Below are 21,101 nucleotides of genomic sequence, written 5' to 3'. Positions count from 1 at the left end.
TTGGAGAAAACTTTTATTTGGTATTTTCTTTTTGTAGTTTTTCCTCCTTTTTTTTTTGGTTTTTGTGTTTCTAAATGATTGAACTTGAAATGCACTAGAATAAATAATCAGTATAAAATCTTCTATGTAGAATGGTTTATATATATGTTTTCTTTTTCAATTTATGAACTTTTTTTTACGAACTATAACTTTTATGTTTCATGGTTTCCATTATTTTCTCATCTGTCTACAAAAAGGCAGGATTTGAGCCAAATGACTGCACCTCTTCAAGTATATGAAGTCGCCTTTTGAGGGCTATGGATTTATATCTGAAATAGTATCTGCGATAAATTCTTCCCTGAAAACTTTTGTTCCTTTAATGACTAATCTTTTGTTGATTTAGTCCTCCTTTTGCGCAATGTGAAGATGCAGAAAACATCAATTCTTGTGCTTAAACCAAACTATAAAGTTGATAAATTTATTTACCATCTCTAGGATTAATGCTACACTCAAGTTTACAATTTTATGTTAAGAGTTAGCATTCAAATATCAGTTGGATTGAATTTGCCAAGAATCATCACTTTCTTATATCCTCCTCAAAGTTCCAGTAGCAGAACTTTTTCTGTTTTTCCTGTTGCTACCAAAACTATCTTAACAGGATAACTATGAAAATAGAAAATTAACGAACATCAAAGGTTCAAAATTATTTTCTGAAAAAATGATCACATCTCTTTGCCATTTCTGTCTAAATTATTGTGTAAATGTAACAATAAATCCAACAAGAAAAAAAAAAAAAAAAAAAAGCAGCCTGACTTTGAACTCAACTTTGATACTGCAATCAAAGGCTTCTTCTATTTTTGACAAGAGCTTATGCATATAGATGGATTTATCTATAGGGTGAGGCCTTCAAATTCAGTTTCTGTCCTCTTAGCCAAATGTTTGTTTTTCCGAGCCTTGGCCCTCCATTTGACCCCAAGAAAGGAATTATATAATCGTATCAGTTGTTGGGGAGATTATGCAGCTTTTAATGTTCAAAGATTTTTTTTTTTTTTTTTTTTTGGGCAAAGCTATTTTTTATGGTTCTTTTTTTTCTGAGTTACTGTTAGATACACGGATGGAAATAATGCAACACATCCTACTTTCAAATGTCTATGGTCCAGGTTTAGATAGTTCTGAGCTTGACAATTGACACCTTCTATTCTTTTAAAAGTAGTTTTATCATTCCCTGTTGTTATTTATGTGTATGTCGAATTATGGCTATGTGATATTGATAGAAAAACCAATAGCAATTAAACGTTTACTGTTTCTTTCTGTGTAAGTTGGGCCAATTAGTTGACTTGGACCACTTAATGTGCTCCCTGCGAAGATGATAATTTATTACTCATGGTCCAATCTATGCATTTCAATCAACATCTTTATGAACATCTTTAAAAATTAAAAAAAAAAAACCTTTCCACCCATCTGAGACAGGATTCGAATCTTGAATCTACTAACGAAAAAGATTTTGAGAGTTTTCTCTTGACTATTGGCGGACCCTAACGGTTATCTTTATCAATATCATGGTTAAACTATTAATCACTAATAAAAACAGAGAAGCTAGGTGACCATAAGGTCAAGTCCTTTCCTTTCTATTATCTTCTTTTTTTTTTGGCCGCAACGATAGCATTTTTATAATTTTATCTATCATATTCTATAAGGAGAAGGAGTCTCAAGGAACTGTGTAAGGGGCTTTGAAGTCTCCCTTCACTCTATAAAGTTTTGAAATCTCCTTTTGAGTTGATTGCATTTACCTCTCCTGAGGCCTATCCAAATTACATTTATTCCCCTAATGTTTGTCCAATACTAAGTTTACCTCACCTAGAGTTTGTCCAATGGACAAAATAAACTCTATAGTTTATTCAAATAAGTCCAATGCATCAAATGTCCAAAAATTTATCAAAAATGAACATTTTCCACTAGCCATGTAAATCAATTGCAATAGAATTTTTATAGTAAAACTCTCTAAATTTGCACTGATTATTAATCCTTTTTTTTTTACCAATCTTTGGTCTCTCTATAAGTTACAAGTAGCATAACTAAAACCCTCATAAATTTTGAGGTTTCTGTGCAAAGAAAATTACTTGCAAATTAGAAGTATAAGAATAAACAAGTTAATAAATTATTGCAAATAACAAATCATATCAATCTAGTTAAATTTTATTATCCCAGACCAAACTATAAATCTAAGCGTAATGAATGACTGTTGTATGAAAAAGGTGGATTGAGGAAGTGTGGTAGTGGATGAAATGAGATATATCCAAAAAAAGAGAAAAGAGGAAGAAGGTTCTATTTTTTTTTTTGTTTTATTTCCTTTTCATTTCCTAATAGCTAGCGTAGGATTATGTTCTTTAATATTCGTTTTGTTCTTTATTTATTTTTTTTTGGATTACTTAAGATACTTCTTATATATTAGTTGGCTATTCAAAAAGTTAAATTGCATTTTGGTCAAACTATAAGGTCTTTTTTGTAATTTATACAAACCTTTAGGGAAGTAACTGTAATTTTCTGCATGGGGCATTTTTGTGATTTTGCTACTTATGTTAGCTGAGTTTGGGTGTCAGCAATCATAGAGAGGTGATTGTTATTTGGTCAAACCACACGATTTATTTAGTAAATTGATTAAACCCTCAAGAGATTTAAATATAATTAATCTTATTACTCATTAAAGATTCTACCCCACAATTTATATGTCCATCCATGTCATATCCACCAAGCTAGTACTGCCTCCCTTTGCTCTGGAACCTCTCCCGTTCCAAAACAAGATATTAATTACTAATTACCACACTCCCCTATCTTTCCCCACCACTTTCAACTTCCCCTCATTTTTCATCCTCACATTTCCAATATGTTTTAATATCCTATCCTAATTTAGTTTTTTACGCCTGAACACTATACTCTTGCTACTGTTTTTTTTTTTTTTTTTGTCATTCGTCATTTATCTAATCTATTCTTACTTTAACCTAATCTACGAGATGCCCAATTAGGCCTATGGGAAAACCCATGGGAACTGAATCATCATTGGACAAGATGAGTGCACTACATACCGGTATAAATTTGAAGAAATCACATATTGTGACAAATAACGGGAGGCGAACCGTTGACCTTCCACCCACCAAGACTTAAAAGGCTTTGGTGGTGGTGGCCACCCGTACTCTTGTTACTGTTGGTATAGTACATTTTGTGTTTCTAAAATACCCTCTGTATACCCAGGAAAACAGGCATTTCCTTTTTAATTCTTTTCTTTTTTAAATTCCGACATAAAGAACAATTGTATTGCTTTCGTGTCATTCAAGTTTTATTAAATGTTTCACTATTATTTAAACAATGTACTTGTAGGTTTTCTTTTCCTTTTTTTTTTTAATGGAACTCGTTAGAATTTATCAAGGAAAAACTGTCATACTTTACCGTGCTACAATGTAGGGTACAAAGGATGCATTCGGTAGGGTAATCTTTTCAGAATTGGGACAAGAACTTTCTAGTGATTATTGTTTCTTTTAGGGAAACAGTAATCATTTTTTTATTATAAATAAGGTACAGCCGTCTGGGATTCTAGCTGGTATTATAATAAGGTCTAACATGTGCTTTCATTGGGATGAGGGGCAGACGGTCATAAGATGGATCACTCCTCAGCTGTTTACGACTAAGATTTGGTCCAAAAAATTATACAGTTCAGATCACTTCTTATACCTCATTTTTAATAACGTGTGTGAAGTCCACAAAAATTTGTTCTAAAGTTACACGTTATGCAAATAAAGTTATGCCACGTGCAAATAAAGTTACGCGATGTGCAAAATGCACAAAATCCCTAGGAACCGTTCCTGCCCGTGGTCCCTTTCATGGGGTCTGTCCTAGAATTGAGCATTGTTAAAAATTAGCTTTGGATTGGGGTCTTTCTTGTTCAATGTTTTGTTAGCTTGTGTACAGTATGTTAGTGTTTCTTTGAGGCATATGAGAATCTTCCTCTCGTAAATACTTTCTTGTTCACTTTAAAAAAAAAAAAAAAATCTCAATTGATACGGACGACAACTTTCTTTGAAAAGGTCGTATGTTCATATCGCACTAGTGATGTTAGCATGGGATTAATAAATACTTTTTAAGTTTTCTTGATCAAGAATTTCGTCAATTTGATCTCTGAACATATACACTAAAACCAATCTCGTCCTTCATAATTTTTTTTTAATCAATTTAGTTCCGAAACTATTTTTTGTTATCCAATGTAGATGTTAGGGGCCACCAAATTTTACACATTTTACGCGATAATCGAAAATGCGAAGATTCAGATCCTGAAGATGCCATCTTAAAAGATAAATTGACCTCCACCGGTGAAATTAAGGAAACCCCAAGCATGGACTCATTAGTATCTCTTAATTAAGTACCACAGTCAAAGTGTATTTTTAAGGATCTAAGGGTTCAAGAAGAGTAGTCTCCAAACATGAGACAAAAGTTACTTGATGAATATGCACAGTTAAAGGAAAAATTGCATGAGAAAGAAGAGGAGATGGTAGTGTCTATCACCAAGAAACTCCAAGCTTTTGGGGTAACAAAAATTGCTTGAGATAAAGGAGCTAGAGGGGCTGGTAACAGGTCCGAAGCTTGAGCTAAAAACAGTAGTGACATCGCAGGAAGAGGCCTTTGAAGAGACAGTTAAAGACCAGGTCTATCTAATGAAGCTAAACAGATGAGGAAGGAAAAATCAAGACTACAAGTTTGGATCAGAGAAACTTGAATCACCAGCAAAAGAGAAAGAATCTCAAATTTTTTTTTTTTCTCTTCTTGAGAAATTTGAAGAAGACAAGAGCCGGTGATCTTCAGCTGGAAGTGGACAGTTTGCACTCTCAGAAATGCATATGGATAATATTACATTGGATAATGAAAAATAATTTGGGGACCAAATTAGTTAGAGAAAATCATAAATGACGAAATTGGTTTTAATGTAAATATACAAGGACGAAATTCCCGAATTTCCCTTCTTGATCTCGGGATCTGACATGATCATGATCTATGATGGTGAAAGAAGTCGAAATTAGACGAGCTTTTTTTAATTCAAGTTTTTTTTTTTAAAAAAAGTGTGTTTGAATTAGTTATTAATTAAAAAAAATACTTAGTTGCATTATAAATACATTTTCAATTATTAATTTTTATTTTCTTTATTATCTTTTTAATGTCACAGATATCACATTTAAAAAATGCTAAAAATGCACTTCCAAACATTTGTTTTGGTAATAATTTTCCCAATAATTTTCTATAGAGCATTCACCCCCTAGCATAATTTTCTAGTTCAAAACAATTTATAACTCTTTACAAGCTGATTCATGATTGGTGCCGAAAAATAACCTCAAGACATTTATTTACAAGGAACAAACCACATGAATCCAGAAGTTGGTGCCATTGATTCCATTTCTACAAGTAAAGTGATAAATAAATATCCATGAGCAACTTACTAGGCATGTGAGTGAGTTGGATCCGGATTGAAATTGAATATTCTGGACCACACTTTAGTTATACTTCTACCAAATTAGAATCAAATACCCAACCGGTCTTGAATTTATTCTTCCAAATAAACGAAATTATAATTATATCCGTGTCCGAATATATTGGGCAGGTTTGGGTCGGGTCGAGATCCAAATCCGATCCATTGGTAGACCTACACACCCTACGGTCCTAACTCCTAACCAAGCAGATGATATGAAGCCCTCGTGGAAAAACGCGCTTTCACCCGGGGATTATAAAAACACGCTTTTGCCTGCAATAACCTCAACCGCGTTTTCGAATTCCAAACCAAGGACTGCTGGCATTAGTTTGCACGTGTGCCTAAACACCTGACCCATCGATTCATGCCACCTTAGCCAACCAGAAACTTTAACTCCGTTTGTAACTAACTAATGAAAGTTATCGTGCGCCCCCGCGACCTTTTAGTCAAACATCTTCTAATCCCCATTTTGCCCACTTTTCTTTGAATTTTTCAACCTTCCTTTTTTTTTTCATTTTTGTATTGAATTGAGAATCTTCATGTTTTTTTTTTTTTTATTTGTTGAAGCATTTATCCTAATCACAAGAAAAGCTATAGAGGCGAGCATAGCACGCACGCATCACTCGATGAGAGACATTGACAGGTCCAAAAGATGATTTATTGATTTCTGGTAGTATTATTGTAGCTTCAAACATAAGCCTTCAATCTTCATCCTCCTCCTAATCAATCATTAATTCCACTCATCATCAGGCAATCAAGATACATCCAAATCCAATCCAATCCAATCCAGCACTTACAGAAAAAATTCAGCGCATATAGCTCAAGACCCTTTTCTTATTTTTGCGTTTCTCTTCCTTTCTTTACATGTAAAGACTTGATTTTTATGTCAAGAAAGTCACTGGAATTTCTGGGATTTCCTTGTTTGAGTGATTGGTTCCTTGGTTTGGCTAGGGAAAGAGGGGAAGAGGGCAAAAGGGATTGTTTCTTTTTGGCAAGAATTAATGAATATGATGACAATGGAGGGAATGATGGCTAAAGGGGTGTTGGATGATATAATAAGGAGACTGTTGGAAGGGAAAGGAGGGAAGCAGGTTCAGCTATCTGAGGCTGAGATCCGGCAGCTTTGTGTCAACGCTCGTCAAATCTTTTTATCTCAGCCTAGTCTTCTCCAACTTCATGCTCCCATCAGGATCTGTGGTAATCATTTTCCTGCCTTTCATTTCTTCTTGGTTGTAGTCCTGTCTTGCCCTTGTACATGCATTTTGTTGGTTGGTGTTTAATTAAGCTCCTGAATTCCATAGCTAAGAGGGTGATAGTTGTGATTGGTATAATTAATTTGTGATGCACACCATTTTTCTCCCTTCCTTTCGAAAGGTCCCAAAAACGAAGGAAATTGGAAGTGTATACCAATTATGCCTTGTAGGATTGTCAGTACGTGCTCATTATGGATGAGTTTTTTCTTTTTGTGAAAGTGGTTTTGGTTCAGGTGATTTTGTTCTCTTCTTCATCCTAGTTTTACAAGAGGGTTGTGTTTGATTGGTCTCTGCTCTTACATTGAAATTTTGAGTTGGCAATTGGCATGTCTCTGTGGATATGCACTGTTGGAGAAATTGGGATCATTGTGTTGGTTCGTTGGATGTAAATGACATCTTTGGAGTGGCATTGTTTTAGGCATTGCTGATTGTTTTTACATGGGTAAAAAGGCCGATTTGTTTTAGATAAGTACGTGGTGAAGAGGAAATCTTCGTGCTCGTGCAGGAATATGGTCAATTGTCAACACCCATCTGGCGATAGTATCGGCAGATGGATTAGTAATTTCTGATTGACAAATGGAGTCAATTATAGGTGATAAGAAATCCACTGAGCATCTCGATGCAAATGTAATCTGTTTCAACACTTTTATTGAACAAGAAGAGATTTTGACATTAATTAAGATGAATAAATGATTCAGAATGAAAACTGAAGTATCTAAAATGTGATAGGAAAAAGTTTGCATTTTTTAACATTTCTCGTGGACAAAAGAGGTGTACTTACTGGACTTGATTTGTTTGGCTGCTTTTCCAAATGTGCGCTAACATCATGTAACGGCTAGCAAAGGTCTAGATGTGAGCATTTTGTTGGAAAGATTGGAAGCAGAATCTCTTTGCTAATTGCTATGTTAATGATATGGTTATTTTGAAGTTCTAGTGAAGATTTTGTGAATATCAAAGCTGTGAGTGACACTTTAACTGTTTGGCTCTTGTCCAAGAATGCCTACTCAAATATGCGATTGACAACTTCAGCTGTTGATTCTTTTTTTCTTTCTTTCAGAAGTAAGTCCTTGCATTTAAGACATTTGGTATTAACAAAGTAAACTAGAAATAGCCAGCTTCAAGAATTAGTCATACACAATCTTGACTAAATGCCACCTTAACTGTTGATAATCTGCATTGTAAGCACTTAATCCTTCCGTGGCAGCAAAAGTTTGTCTTTCTACTTGTTTCTTTTCTTCTTTCTCTTGTTTATATATGTTGTTTTCCTAATATGTTGTTTTTATTGCAGGCGACATACATGGACAGTACCAAGACCTGCTGAGGCTTTTTGAATATGGTGGCTATCCTCCTTCTGCGAACTATCTCTTTCTTGGTGATTATGTTGATCGAGGCAAGCAGAGTTTAGAAACAATATGCTTATTATTAGCTTACAAGATTAGGTACCCTGACAAAATATACCTTCTAAGGGGAAACCATGAAGATGCAAAAATCAACCGGATTTATGGATTTTATGATGAATGTAAAAGGAGGTTCAATGTTCGGCTATGGAAGATATTTACTGACTGCTTTAATTGTCTGCCTGTTGCTGCTCTCATAGATGAAAAAATCTTTTGCATGCATGGTGGACTTTCCCCTGAACTACAAAATTTAGACCAAATAAATGAGATTCAACGACCCACTGAGATTCCAGATAATGGCCTCCTCTGTGATCTGCTGTGGTCTGATCCTGATCCTAGAATTAAGGGTTGGTCTGATAGTGATCGAGGCGTTTCGTGTACTTTTGGAGCTGATACAGTTGCCGAGTTCTTGGACAAAAATGACTTGGACCTCATATGTCGAGGTCACCAGGTATACTGCTTTCTTTTTCAGTAAGCTCCTTGTGGACATAACCATTTCAGGTTGCATGATGATAGTCACGTCTCTGATATTAATATACTAGTTAACTAGGGAATTTGCCATGCTTTCATAATTCTATACCTTCACATTTGTAAAGAGCATCTGCCTGCTGCCATTTTGTAGAGCAGCCAACAAAAGTAGCCTTCCAAGTCATGTTAGTGACCTGACTACATTTGCTTTTTGCCTCAGGTAGTGGAGGATGGATACGAGTTTTTCGCTAAACGAAGATTGGTGACAATATTTTCAGCACCAAACTATGGTGGAGAATTCGACAATGCCGGTGCTTTGCTGAGTGTTGATGAATCACTAATCTGTTCTTTTGAGATACTAAAACCAGCATCAAGCAGTTCGAAGGTAGCTCTTAAAAAGGTAAACAAGATCCAACTTAAAATGAACCCGTGATGGCTTGAATGAGCAAAGTTACCTAAGAATATTCGTTCTGCATTCTTCTTTCCTTCCCCTTTAGACCTGAACCGCATAATAGTTAACTTAATAGTTTTAAAGCTCTTTCTATTTGGTTTTTCTTTGTTTTTGTTTGAACAGCCCCCAAAGATTGGAGCCGCCTAAAATATTAACAGAAATGGAAGCAAGGATTTTCTGCAGCAAGGAATTATGTAAAATTCGTTATCTTCTGTTCATAAACAAGATTCAGGAAGAAAGCTGTTACTCCGGCCATGGAAATTTAAATTTTTTTACCATTGCCGATAATTTATGATCGTGGACAAGTGATGAAGATTTTTGTAAATTGGTATTAAGCGTCATGTGGAGAAACAGGACTGTTTCACTTGATTACTTTTAGAGATCAGAGTTGTTTTAGTATTTGTAGTTGGCATTTGAATCTGGAATTGCTCCTTGCATCAGTCTTAACCTCGGTTCTAATTTTTCTCCATTTATTGGTGCATTTGATGGTTATAGTTTTTGCTCCACTTCTACTGCCCTGCCACAAGAGAGAGGGTACCCAAAATCCTACAGCGGCCACCTTTTTTGCATTTTTTATGAGACCCGTTAAAGAAACTCATGCAGAATTTTGCTTTCCATTTTCTCTTCTGTCCCTCGTGGGTTTGAAGGCATGAATCTGTGAGAGATTCAAGCCAGTTGAAAATGCTCAAAAAATTTCGTAGATTTTATACTCCAAAAGGATCACCAACATTATAAACAAGCTAAATAAGTCACTTACGAGGCAGCAGCTTTGCAAATGAAAGCCTCCAGGGAAGACTGGTAAGTGAGCGTCATTGCAATCTTTGTTGTAATCCTTTGTATTGTACCACAAAGTTGTGCCATGTTTAATGAACCGTCCATTTGGTACTTTTTTGGGTATTGCTTCAAAGCTCTTCCACACATTCAAGTTTTGTTATGAATCTCTCTGCTGTATCATTGGAAAAGAGTCTCACTCTCTCCATTAAAATACAAAGGAAGGATGAGAAGAACAAGCAGAGGACCAAAACGGTGGCAGTCAGATTTATGCCTTTAACAGGTCAATCATAAATTGAGTGGCTTCAATTCGCCAGTGAGGATTCAGAGTTTAGACATCCCAGTACAAATTGACAACAAAGGTAGACCCCTGTTTAAACCCCCACCCAGACAACAAAGAAAAGCCCAACTCTTAGGCCATGACCTTTGTTCTTATAGCTGTTGATATATCAACCTGCCAAAACTGCTTGTAAAGTTACAACCAGAAACCTTCAGACAAGCAAATCCTTGTACATTTAGAAGCAGCGTTGGAGACAAACTATAGGCATTACAGGAATATCAGAACAGCTGCCAATAAACTAACATGGTTAATTACATTTTAAAAAAAAAAAGGACATTCATCACTAAGTTGTCTTTTTATTTCCCCGACCAGGAGGAGACGTTGAATTCATCTTTGTTCCCAGTTTCCTTGCAGTCCGTTGAAGAGCAGCGTGCTTTTGACGTTGGCTACGGCTTTTCCTTTGACTGCATGTTCCAAATACAAAGTCATTTGTACAACCAGAGGAGCCCAAAGGTTGGGAGCAAAAATCTTCGACAATATATGGAAAATAAAATGTAAAATTTAACATTATTGATCAGCTAATGTCTGATATAAATGTTGCAAGCTCCATAAGTTGAGGAAAATGTGATTACTGGACATTGTCAAAGAAGAAACTCCCATCTCAAATCAAATCCACTGACGCGGACAAGAAGAGATGCACACAAACAGCTCTCTCTCTCTCCCCAAAATTTTACATAACCCAAAGACTGAGAGCTAAAAAATATGCTGCACCAACGTGAAACTTCCAATAGACAAATGAAAAAAAAAAAACTACCATCCATCAAACGAACTATAATTAGCACCAAAAGACTACCTAAACATTTCAATATGGAAAGGACAGAAAACAAAGATAAACACAAGGAACAACCCACAATTGCAACTTCCATCAGCATACTATCCCCACTTTCTTCCCTTTGTCACAATTGACCTTTCCTTGGCTTTTATCTTGTCTGGATTCCTTTAATCTTCTATTATCACTTCATAGTTCGCAATGAAAAAGCCTAATTACACTTTAAACTTTGCTAGAGCAACCAGTTAGTTGGATGCCACATAAGTCCAAGGTAGATCATACAGGTAATCATTCAAAGGTATATGCTCAATTTCTGCAACTGAACTATATATCATCACTCCCTACCCCGGAGCACAACCCATCATTATAGTCCTCCATCTCCACCAGATTCAAACCTCTTTCTCAAAAGCTCCCTTCCTCTTCAGAGAAACAAACCCTTGCATTCCTAAAAATTACAACCTTGGTATCACTTTTAAAGCTATATAATAAGACACTATTCTATGATCCTGTTTATTCAAAGTTTTATCTCCACGGCATCTGAAACTATTTCATCAGTGTCTGTCCCCTCTCAGCAGAGCTGATTTCCCCTTAGCTGATTAAAACCTACCTTTCATATGTTCCTCCCAGGGCAACTTTACTTTGCAAACAGATGACCAGAAAAGTGTGTGAAGCTTTTGCTTAAAGCGTGTGAAGCTGTTGCTTAAATTCTTCACAACCCTTTATTGAATCACAAACTGAGAGATTTTGTGACCACCCTCAACTCATCAGAGCCAGGCCTCATGCCAATAAAAGAACTTTTACCTTGCTTAAAGATATATAACCTTGATTTGACTAAAGCTATTTACTCAAGGTTGTTTGATTTGGTCTGCATCCTAAGCCCAAATGTGTTTCTGATTAAGTCAAGGGATACTGGAGCACCTCTTATTATGTTTTTACCAGTCCAGAAGCTGACCTTTCACATATTGACCACATGGACAGCCTTTCTCCAATTCCTGTTTCGAAACTCTATTTGTCACAGTGTATAACACCAGTCTCCCTAAAGTCCATTTCAGAAACTTTTGGTCATCAAACTAAGCCTGTTCAACACTTCCATTTCAAACACCCTAAACCGAAGTATGTGTCTCCCGCTTGATCTCTTATAGACCAAGACAGCACAGAATGCTCATTATGCATTGTTGCCACAAATTTATGAAGTTCAACTAGCATGAATATGATACAAAAAATTCAGTAGATGAACTAAACTTCAGATAGTAAAAGCATCAAACCATAGACAAATTAAGTATTGTGACTCGAGTAGAAAACATGGCGGATGCTTTTGATACCATTAACAAAGTTGTCTAACCTTGCAAATATCAGTCCCGCTGTAAGAACCATTCCTCCTACTGCCCAAGAAACTTTTTCACTGAATGGCATTGCCTCCACCCATTGCCTGAAATCTTCTAAAGACCCCAAACCTTCTGTTTCTTGTGGAACCCTAGACTCTGAAGCTTTCCAGAGATCAGCAACATAATCCAGACTAGCTTTCCCACCATAGCATGATAATTCTTGAGGATCATCAGATGGCTTAACAGAAAAACCTGCAGCACGGCAGAGATCTGTGCCATTAGAGATCCATTCTGAGGCTCTACCACACACAAAGTCTTTTAATCCACATGGTGCTAGAACCTGGCATGTAATGGTCAAATAAGAGAGTAAATTTTTCATAATGCATGAGGTAACTTAAGGCAATATTTTTTATACACAGAAAATTAGGGGCATTGGCATAACAATATTCTAGATAAGGAGCACTTTGGAGATAATTCATATGCTCCCTTGAACGGTTTTTGCTAACTTTACTGAATCAGATTTGGGAAAAGAAGAAAGAAGCAACACCAAAGAAAAACATAGAACAGTTCCATGGATCAAGCTCCCTCGCAAACTAAAGATAGGAAGCTTCAGCAAAGTTTCATATTTGCTACTTTGTTACAAGGCCAACTGGAAAACCACATATCTAGTCCTTAATTAAAGCACAACAAACCTGTGTTTTAGCATCCACAGATAAGTATGCATCCGAGCATGCTTGATACACTCTATCACAAAACGATACACATATTACAGGAGGTCCAGGCTGTACACCAACACGAGGATCACAGATGGAACATTCCAACAGTTCCCACAAGTGTAAGCATTCTTGGCTTGCTTCTCCAGCTGAAGCCAACTTCCTGATAGACAGAAAAGCTGGATGCGTTTGGGTTACATCACAGCATGTATTATGGCGAAAAACCCTGCAAAGAGTCAGATCCCGATGTCCCTTGCTTACTTTTCTGGGAGGCTTACCCTCATCTAGAAATGGTGGGAAGCGCCCACCAGGAGATACACAAACACCAGAAGTTTTTTCTGCATGAAGTAAAATTCAATTCCTTAGTTTAGGCGTAAAGACACATTAGGAGGATGTCAAGAACTTCAAAAGCACAGTAACCACCATATATATCAACAGAGTTTATTTACAAAGTAGCAGATCTTTTGATGCTTTAAGAATATATTTGTTGTTAAGGAATCCATACAGGGTATACAAGCTGCTCAAAGCATGCTACGTGTTTTATTTATTAATCTACACAAGTTAGATTGTAAACCTTACTCCAGAAGAAAAATGTGAGCAACGTAGGAATTCTTCAATTTCAAATGGTATCTTCCCTTCTTCAGAACATAAGATTGCCATTTTTCAAGTTCTCTTATTATCGTGGATTATTCCTCAATCACTTCAGCCTTGTAGAAGACTCTATTTTCCAAGCTACAGAATTATAAAGATAGCAATGGAGACTCAAGCACTGGTTTTGAAATATTATAATCAGTTTTGGCATTTTAAGCATTGAAGACCCACTTACCTTCCAAGTTTTTAGCACAACCGGGACAGAAGTAACCTATCTTTTGGGCTCCGCACTATTAGCACATACTTTACTTTGAGTGACCTGTATACTGTTCCATTTACCCATTATGAGTTATTCTATCCTTTGTTTTCCTTCAATTCTTAGCATCAACATTTTATGCACATCAAATTCGTCTTTTTTTTTTCCAAATTAAGCAGGAGAGACGTGGGATTTGAAAAGCAAGCCCCCGGGGGGGGGGGGGTAATTCCTTGGGTGCCAACCTTAGCCACTAAACCAAGGTCACCTTGGCCTTTTTTATTTTAGCAGTGATGAATGAGGTGGGACTTAAAGAAGCGGGGAGGGCGAAGGAGGAATTTGAACCCAGGACCTCTAATTCCCAGGGATTTCTAAATCTGCTCATCTTTTTGAAGACTCCACCAATCTTGAGTTTCTCCTAATTATTCTCCTGGAAGTGGAAGCTTTATCGTATTATGGGTTGCAACATTCTTAGTCATCTTTAAGTATTTTACAGGCCATCCATTTCATCATTCTGTTGTACCAGCATTCTGTTTATATGTTGGTCATTGGAAGCCTACTACTTGCTGCTAAACTGGAAGTTGGTTGAATTGCCTTGTTCCAAAATTTTCCTCAACTTTGATAAGCATATAAGAATCAAAACAAACTCCCAAAAGGTCTTTCCAGTTTGTCTAATGCATTGGATACCATAGTTACATTCAGAAACCTACCATCACCTAGTTATGACCATCACTACTTACATTCTTCCTCAACTATTTTAAGTAACATTTAGATTCATCATTTTGAGCTCACTGAAAAATTAACCTAAATCAGGCGCTAGAAACCATTCCCATTAAGGAAAGGAGCAATTTTACAAGCTTCTTATGGTTTCCTGATCCACAATGTTTCGACAATTATTAAACTCAATTAGTTTCCGCATATCAGATGCTTTCTCTCCTTAATAACCAACAGTGAGGGATGCCGCTGGTCCACTTTCCATATATGACCAGAAAAACAACTACAAGAAGATAATCAGGTGAAAGGTGTACATTCTAAAGCATAATCAACAGTCTAAACCCTCTTAAGGTTCCTATTAAACTAATATGCGAAGCCATGTCTTCCTTCTTAACTACCCAAATAAACAACAGGCACGTCACAAGATTCACTAAACTGCTGAATGAGAAATAAAATTGTAAAAGCTGCAGGAAAGGTAGCCTATGGTTGATCATTGCCTCAATCTGGCGTAAAAATTTAATCTTTAAAATATGTGGACCTTCTAATAAGAGACAGGAATTCAAATCTAAACAGATGAATCCTGTTAAATTAAATAACTCCAAGGGTAATTCGGTTGCTTTGAAGTACTTAAGGGCCCATTTCAAGCCAAATCTCTAGACGTTGTTTCTAGCTTAGGTTTTAGCATTACAATTAGGTATTAATGATTTCGCACCACCCTCATAAATATTTTTCACTTCCACTACCATTACATTAGTAAAAGGCTACACTTCAACAAATAATCCAACCTCCCCTCCCCCACCCCACCCCCCACCCCCCTTTCACCCCACCCAAACGGAAGTAAAAAAAAAAAAATTTGTAGAAAACCATTATGAATTGTCTTTGATAGGTTTAAAGCCACAAAATATACTGTATGACAGTAATGACCATCTGAAGCAAAATTCTTGAATAGCAAAAGATAAGCAAAACATACAAACACCCTCAACAATAAAAACGATGAAAACAAAATTTGGGTTCGAGAATAAACTATGTAAAGGGTCAGAAAAAAATTATGGAATGCAAAATAACCGTGAATTCATCTGTGATCGTGTGGCATGCCTTGTATATGTTCGTGCATATGTCTGACTGATAATACACATACCAGGAATAACTTTGGATTTGAGAAACAGAGGCAGAGATTAGGAATAATACACATACCAGTATTAGTAGTAGCAGAAGCAGCAAAGACGCGAGAGAATGGAAGGTTGATGGTTGAGGTGGTGAGTATCAGCAGCAAAATGCAGCGGTGACTTTCCCATCTCATCTTTTGGTGCTGGAGGTCAAGGAGTTTCTTGAGTTCCAACTTTTCTTCCCAAAGGTTTCGCAGTAATAATATCAGAAAGTTTTTCCTCTATCAAAGAGGAAATTTGCCTAATCAGTTTTAGTCTTCTAGTCTAAACTCTCTAACTCAAAAAGTTTTAATAATGATTGTGCTAAAAAAATACTCCCTCCGTCTCACTTTGATAGTCCTATATTCCTTTTTCATCTGTCCCAAATTGTAGTTCACTTTCCAATTGAAGAATGTAGTTGTATTTTAATTTTCCTAAAATATCCTTATTCAATGTAAGTAGTTGTTACTATAAACCTACCTCATTTAATGAGAGTTGATTCTTTCTTTACTATCAATTCAAATTCCCATAAAGTTGTACCATATTTAATGTAAGGGTATTTTAGGAAAATACCAATTTAAATTTACTTTTCCAATAAAGTTAACTACTTTTTTTTAAACTGTGTGAAAAAAGAAACAGACTATCAAAGTGGGACGGAGGGAGTAATAATGATACGGTGTTACTGATATATATAAGATAGCTTTAATTTATTCCAAGCAATTATCTAAATTTTTTTTTGGATGTTTATATTATTCTTATCTCATGATTTTATTTTAGAATTTTATCAATAAAATTAATCTTTTTCTTGCCACCAAATTTGTGTGCAAAAAATTGAAAATGTAGCAACTGCTTAGCGAAAATAATTAATCAAAATTTTAAACAATTGGTTGTTAACATGGACCGAGTAGAGAGACAATGAAGCAAGCCCAAAGTTCTGAAGTCAAATTGGTCCATCTGCTTCTCCCAGAATCATAACTTTTTTCCAGGTCAAATTTTCATAAAAATTTTGAGGAGTTATATACTATTATTTTCTTTTTCTATTATGTTATTATAGTCTTTTGTGTCAAACTTTTTTTTTTTTTCTCAGGCAACATTCTACACTAAGACGTGAACCCCTACACCACACAAGTGCATGGCTGCCTTAATTCAATAATTTCTTTTTTTTTCTGTTATTTTCGAGAGGGGGGGGGGGGGGGGGGTCAAATGACTTGTGCTTTTAATAGACAGGAGCTTATTATGTCAATTAGCTAATGAAACATGTCATCCTCATCGTAGTTATAAATTTTGGTCTGATTCGATTATCAATCGATTAACAGTCAACTGGCTATAGAATCAAAATAAATAGCTAATTAAACCAGTTAAGCAGTAAATCTATTGACCAGTCAACGATTCAACCGATAAATTAAAAAAAATTTACCGATCAAACCACCAATTTAAATTTTTTATTATTTTTATAATTTAAAATATATTATTATATTATATAATATAATTATTATACAACCCACAATTAATTAACTAAATCAATGGCTCATAACCCAATGATTCAAAATAATTATTTTGGCGACATATTAAACACCACCATGCCCATTTCTTCCCTTTAAGGGTAATGAGGAGTGAGGGAAAACCAATTGGTGAGTCCAATTTCCATTCTTTTCGAGGGACTCATTCAGCACATGATACAGACGTGAAGTAGAGGTAAAAAGGAAAATATTCCCATTGAAAAACAGGTACAAGGAGAGCACAGCTTTACTGCAATATCAACCAAAGTTGCACAACACAAATAGGCATTCAAGCGCACCGGAAAATGAAGGAAATAACAGAAGAAATTTAGCAGTTTTGCGAGAAACCAAACCACTCTGAGCTCTGCATACAGAGACCAGGATACATTACAAACTTCAAACTGAGCTTTTACAGAAGTCTGCATAACCAGCCCTCCATACACCGAGACAGCAAACACTACCATAACCCATATTTACAAGATTAATTTTTTGATTACACGCCACCAAACTTTTCACACTCAGTGCTATTCATCTAAAAGATTCCCCATGACAAGCTGCAAAGATGAAAATCTGACTACTTTTAGCCGCTCAACATGGAAAATGCAAAGCCTCATATCTCACAGGTCATAAGGAGGAGGAGGGTTCCTGGGTCCAACACTGCTGGATTTCTCGTATGCGAATGATGCAGACTTCCTGCGAAACCGATACGCCTCTCTTCCTCCAGCACCTACACATCATGCATCAGGAAAATTTTTTTTGCTGTCAATATTCTTCATCATCCAAGTATACAGTAAATGCAGGAATGCTTGCAGCAAGATTGAACGAGAAAATACTGTAGTAGTCAATAAGCTGGGGTACAGCATCAAAGAGTATAAAGAGGGGGACAGAGACATTGCACCAAGCTGCAAAAAGAAGCCCCATGTCATGATATAATTGCTATTGATCAAGGAAGAAAAAGAATCACTACATCACATTGCTTTGAGACCATCTATGCTATTTACAATTCAATTTGTTGATTAATAAGCAGTCCCATCACCTACCACATCCAACCATATTTCCCTTTATTCCACCCTACTCGGATTCTTTCCCACCACAAGCTGAGCATGGACCATGTCATGCACATGATCACATGCATAATAACACTTCCAACACTTCCTATGACCTAACTTTTTGTCGGTTCCATATGCCAAATTAAGCTTCCATTTCAATTGCTGCACACAACCATGATGAGCAAACCTCTCAATATTCCTCACAGAAAACATTTCAAGATTTTGTATTACAAAGTCTTGCACAACAGCATATCGCAGCACATTCAATCTTACTCAAGCGGTAGGTACATAGTTAGACTGAAACACAGCATAGACTTCATTCGAGCACCTGCTCTTTACCACTGTCGAGCTCCTTAGCAAGTTGGTACAAAATGCAGTCCAGAATACTGACACCAGCAATTCAGTATTATTACTTCTTAACACGTTTACAAGAGGACAAGCATAGACAAAATTAAGTCTTACTACCACCCGAGATATCATGTCCCTTCGGCTATGTTTGGTTAGTCATCAGAAACGGAATTCAACTGAAACCCTTGCATCTTGTATTCATTAGTCCTTTTACCCTTCTTAAGGTACAAGCCCTGGATCTTCCATCCAGCAAAAGAGTAAGGACACACGTCCACCGTACAACTTGTTATACAACCATAAACATGTCCCATACGAGTAGGACACACGTCCACCATACAACTTGTGATACAAACATAAACATGTCCCATAGGAGGAGCTGGAGTCAATTTCAGCCAACTAATCCCCATGCAAGTTGCAAGGTGGGTGTGACTTGTGACGTTGTCGAAAAGGAAAGATTTGGTTGTAATACCAAATAATTTACTAAACATCTACGTGGACGCCACCTTAAAACGGATTATTAGTGTATAAGAAGACAACCAACAAATAATTGCACCCTCTGATCCACCATTCCACATTTCCACCTAACTTTTCCGTCCGCCTTGCATTATCCGCTCAAAAGATCTATCCACCACGACCCCTTAATGACAAATTTTTGTTACCATTTTTATTTAATGTAAATACACATGATGTGATATATCACTCATCCATAGAACTACACATAATATGGCAAAATTTGTCGCCATAATTGACAATAACCCCTTCAATTAACAAAAACCTATCACTAGTTTTCTACTATACCATACAAATGAACCCTATCAAACCCCGTTTGTGGATTTACCAATATGTCCTCTAACAGATTGTTCTAGATCTAGACTAAGACCCCTCTACAGATTTCTCCCCATAATTTCAAGCCAATTATGATTCCAAATAGTTTTTTTAATCGAAAATTATAGATATTTTCAGTCTATATTTTCAGTATTTTTTTTAAGTATTTTTAAAAAATATGCACATCGATAAGAAAGTGTATCATCTATTTACTAACTTATATGCAGTACTAAAAAAGTGTACCGCACGGGTATAATACAAAGCCTTTGATCTATTTTTTCTGTCAAACTTTGATATACTACTATTTGGAGTAGGGTTTTGACCCAGTAAAAAAGATACCTCCCTACTTCTTGGAGGCCGGTTATCAAGGACAAAATGGACATTTGGTCACGACCAAAAGCAGAAAAACAGTACTCTACTGATGACTAATCATAAGAGAGTGATGACTATTGCAACCTTACCGGCGAAGGGAGATACCGGAGGTGTAGAGCCAGGTGTTGTAGAGCCAGGTGTTGACCCTGCTGGCGATGCCGGCGGCGAGTCTTTAACGTCAACTGGAGGTGGCCTTACTATCATGATACTTCTTGTCACCCTCACTGCATCATCCGCCGCCGCTCCTCCTGCTCCGTTCCCGTATGATCTCGGGCTTCCAACTACGGATTCTGTAAACCAAAAACAAAAAGGAGGAGGAGAAATTGACATCAACACTCAACCGTAAAAACAATCCAATCTGATGTTACAGAACAAAACCCAAAGAAACTAAACAATAAAACCTCAGACTTCATTTCACTGCAGCTTCATGCATTAATATTCTCAAGGCATCCGGATTCAACTTGATCTATTACGGTACATCCCAACCCAAAAAAAAAGGATAGTCCCCAAAATGATCTTGTCCAAAAGTCAACTTATCAAGGTACTTTTTCCCTATCAACCTAGGACTCTGCTAAAATCTTATCATCATATTATCAGAATCTTGTGCTTAACTAACCAGCCCTTCTTCAGTAAACCCATTTTCCAGGCGCCCATATATTTTACATACTTCAATCTCTTATACACAAAATTTGTACCAGCATCTTTACAGATATGAATCAAAATTTCCAGATACATAGTAAAGCTTTACCAGCATCTTTACAGATATGAATCAAAATTTCCATATATTGTGGATTTAAGTTCTGCTATAATTTAACAAACGTCGTAAGATAGCAAGGAAGGCGTACCCTTCCCGGCGTTCGGTCGGAAGTTAAAGGTCGGATGTTTTCTGAGTTTCCCGAGGCCGCTATCGGGCCGGGGGCCGGCAACTGTATCATCCCAGAGCTTCTCCAGTAAACTCATGGCGCACTTTAGTAGACTCCCCGCACGCTAACGGAACGGAACGGAACTATTCCCTCAAACCTTCACCCGCTCGGAAATTATTTCACGGAGAGAGCTTAGAAGAGGAAATGGTCCTCAGCTCAGCTCAGCTCAACGGCTATTTATTAGCCGAAAACGCGTTAAAGTTGGAGCGGAGTCCTATGGGCAGACTTCAGATTCAATCGTGGCCGTTGATCTGGGCTGGGTGGATCTGACGTGACGTGGAGGGTGGATCGATAAGCACGATAGAGAAGATAAGATCGTTGAGGGTCTAGATTTTTTGTGGATCGCCACGTGGATGCCGATTAATGGGAGAAAGGGCATGTCACGTGATGCGTCGTTTTCGTTCTGA

General features: G+C 36.7%; 3 protein-coding genes across 5 annotated transcripts; 1 reads left to right on the top strand and 2 right to left on the bottom strand.

Annotated features, from left to right (window-relative positions):
• The first annotated feature begins 6,090 nt into the window (after window positions 1-6,090).
• On the top strand, window positions 6,091-9,526 carry LOC113732896 (serine/threonine-protein phosphatase PP1 isozyme 9). Its single transcript, XM_027258930.2, has 4 exons — window positions 6,091-6,685; window positions 8,030-8,589; window positions 8,827-9,006; window positions 9,181-9,526. Exons 1-4 carry the CDS (start codon window positions 6,490-6,492, stop codon window positions 9,202-9,204), a joined length of 960 nt encoding a protein of 319 aa, XP_027114731.1. The 5' UTR covers window positions 6,091-6,489; the 3' UTR covers window positions 9,205-9,526.
• A 546-nt stretch (window positions 9,527-10,072) lies between these two features.
• On the bottom strand, window positions 10,073-15,955 carry LOC113732895 (folate-binding protein 1-like). Its single transcript, XM_027258929.2, has 4 exons — window positions 15,728-15,955; window positions 12,955-13,313; window positions 12,280-12,602; window positions 10,073-10,572 (listed from the first exon to the last, which is right to left on the bottom strand). The coding sequence occupies exons 1-4, from the start codon at window positions 15,831-15,833 to the stop codon at window positions 10,452-10,454; spliced, it is 909 nt and encodes a 302-aa protein (XP_027114730.1). The 5' UTR covers window positions 15,834-15,955; the 3' UTR covers window positions 10,073-10,451.
• Window positions 15,956-17,394: 1,439 nt separating this feature from the next.
• LOC113732894 (dormancy-associated protein homolog 3-like) lies at window positions 17,395-20,877 on the bottom strand. Of its 3 annotated transcripts, none has more exons than XM_072080916.1 (3): window positions 20,617-20,874; window positions 19,856-20,061; window positions 17,395-17,904 (listed from the first exon to the last, which is right to left on the bottom strand). In XM_072080916.1, exons 1-3 carry the CDS (start codon window positions 20,729-20,731, stop codon window positions 17,788-17,790), a joined length of 438 nt encoding a protein of 145 aa, XP_071937017.1. In that variant the 5' UTR covers window positions 20,732-20,874; the 3' UTR covers window positions 17,395-17,787. The 3 variants fall into 3 exon arrangements, with proteins under 3 accessions (XP_071937017.1, XP_027114729.1, XP_071937016.1); XM_027258928.2 differs by having other exon boundaries at window positions 19,861-20,061; XM_072080915.1 differs by having other exon boundaries at window positions 17,817-18,079; window positions 19,861-20,061; window positions 20,617-20,877.
• Between the last annotated feature and the right edge of the window lie 224 nt (window positions 20,878-21,101).

Source organism: Coffea arabica, chromosome 2e, assembly GCF_036785885.1.
Source record: "Coffea arabica cultivar ET-39 chromosome 2e, Coffea Arabica ET-39 HiFi, whole genome shotgun sequence".
In the NCBI taxonomy this organism is placed as follows: domain Eukaryota; kingdom Viridiplantae; phylum Streptophyta; class Magnoliopsida; order Gentianales; family Rubiaceae; genus Coffea; species Coffea arabica.
The sequence above is the reverse complement of the archived record's forward strand: the minus strand, read 5'-3'. Positions and strand labels throughout refer to the sequence as shown.

Bases quoted from the DNA above. Each gene is read 5' to 3' on its own strand.
- LOC113732896 (XM_027258930.2), top strand. From the start codon at position 6,490: ATGAATATGATGACAATGGAGGGAATGATGGCTAAAGGGGTGTTGGAT. The intron at 8,590-8,826 runs GTATACTGCTTT...TTTTTGCCTCAG, and splicing joins TCATATGTCGAGGTCACCAG to GTAGTGGAGGATGGATACGA. The intron at 9,007-9,180 runs GTAAACAAGATC...TTGTTTGAACAG, and splicing joins CGAAGGTAGCTCTTAAAAAG to CCCCCAAAGATTGGAGCCGC.
- LOC113732895 (XM_027258929.2), bottom strand. From the start codon at position 15,833: ATGAGATGGGAAAGTCACCGCTGCATTTTGCTGCTGATACTCACCACC. The intron at 13,314-15,727 runs GTATGTGTATTA...TACTTCATGCAG, and splicing joins TTCTGCTACTACTAATACTG to AAAAAACTTCTGGTGTTTGT. The intron at 12,603-12,954 runs GTTTGTTGTGCT...ATTACATGCCAG, and splicing joins CTGTGGATGCTAAAACACAG to GTTCTAGCACCATGTGGATT.
- LOC113732894 (XM_072080915.1), bottom strand. From the start codon at position 20,731: ATGAGTTTACTGGAGAAGCTCTGGGATGATACAGTTGCCGGCCCCCGG. The intron at 20,062-20,616 runs GTACGCCTTCCT...TTTGGTTTACAG, and splicing joins CCGACCGAACGCCGGGAAGG to AATCCGTAGTTGGAAGCCCG. The intron at 18,080-19,860 runs GTAAGGTTGCAA...TTCTTTTTGCAG, and splicing joins TCCGGTATCTCCCTTCGCCG to CTTGGTGCAATGTCTCTGTC.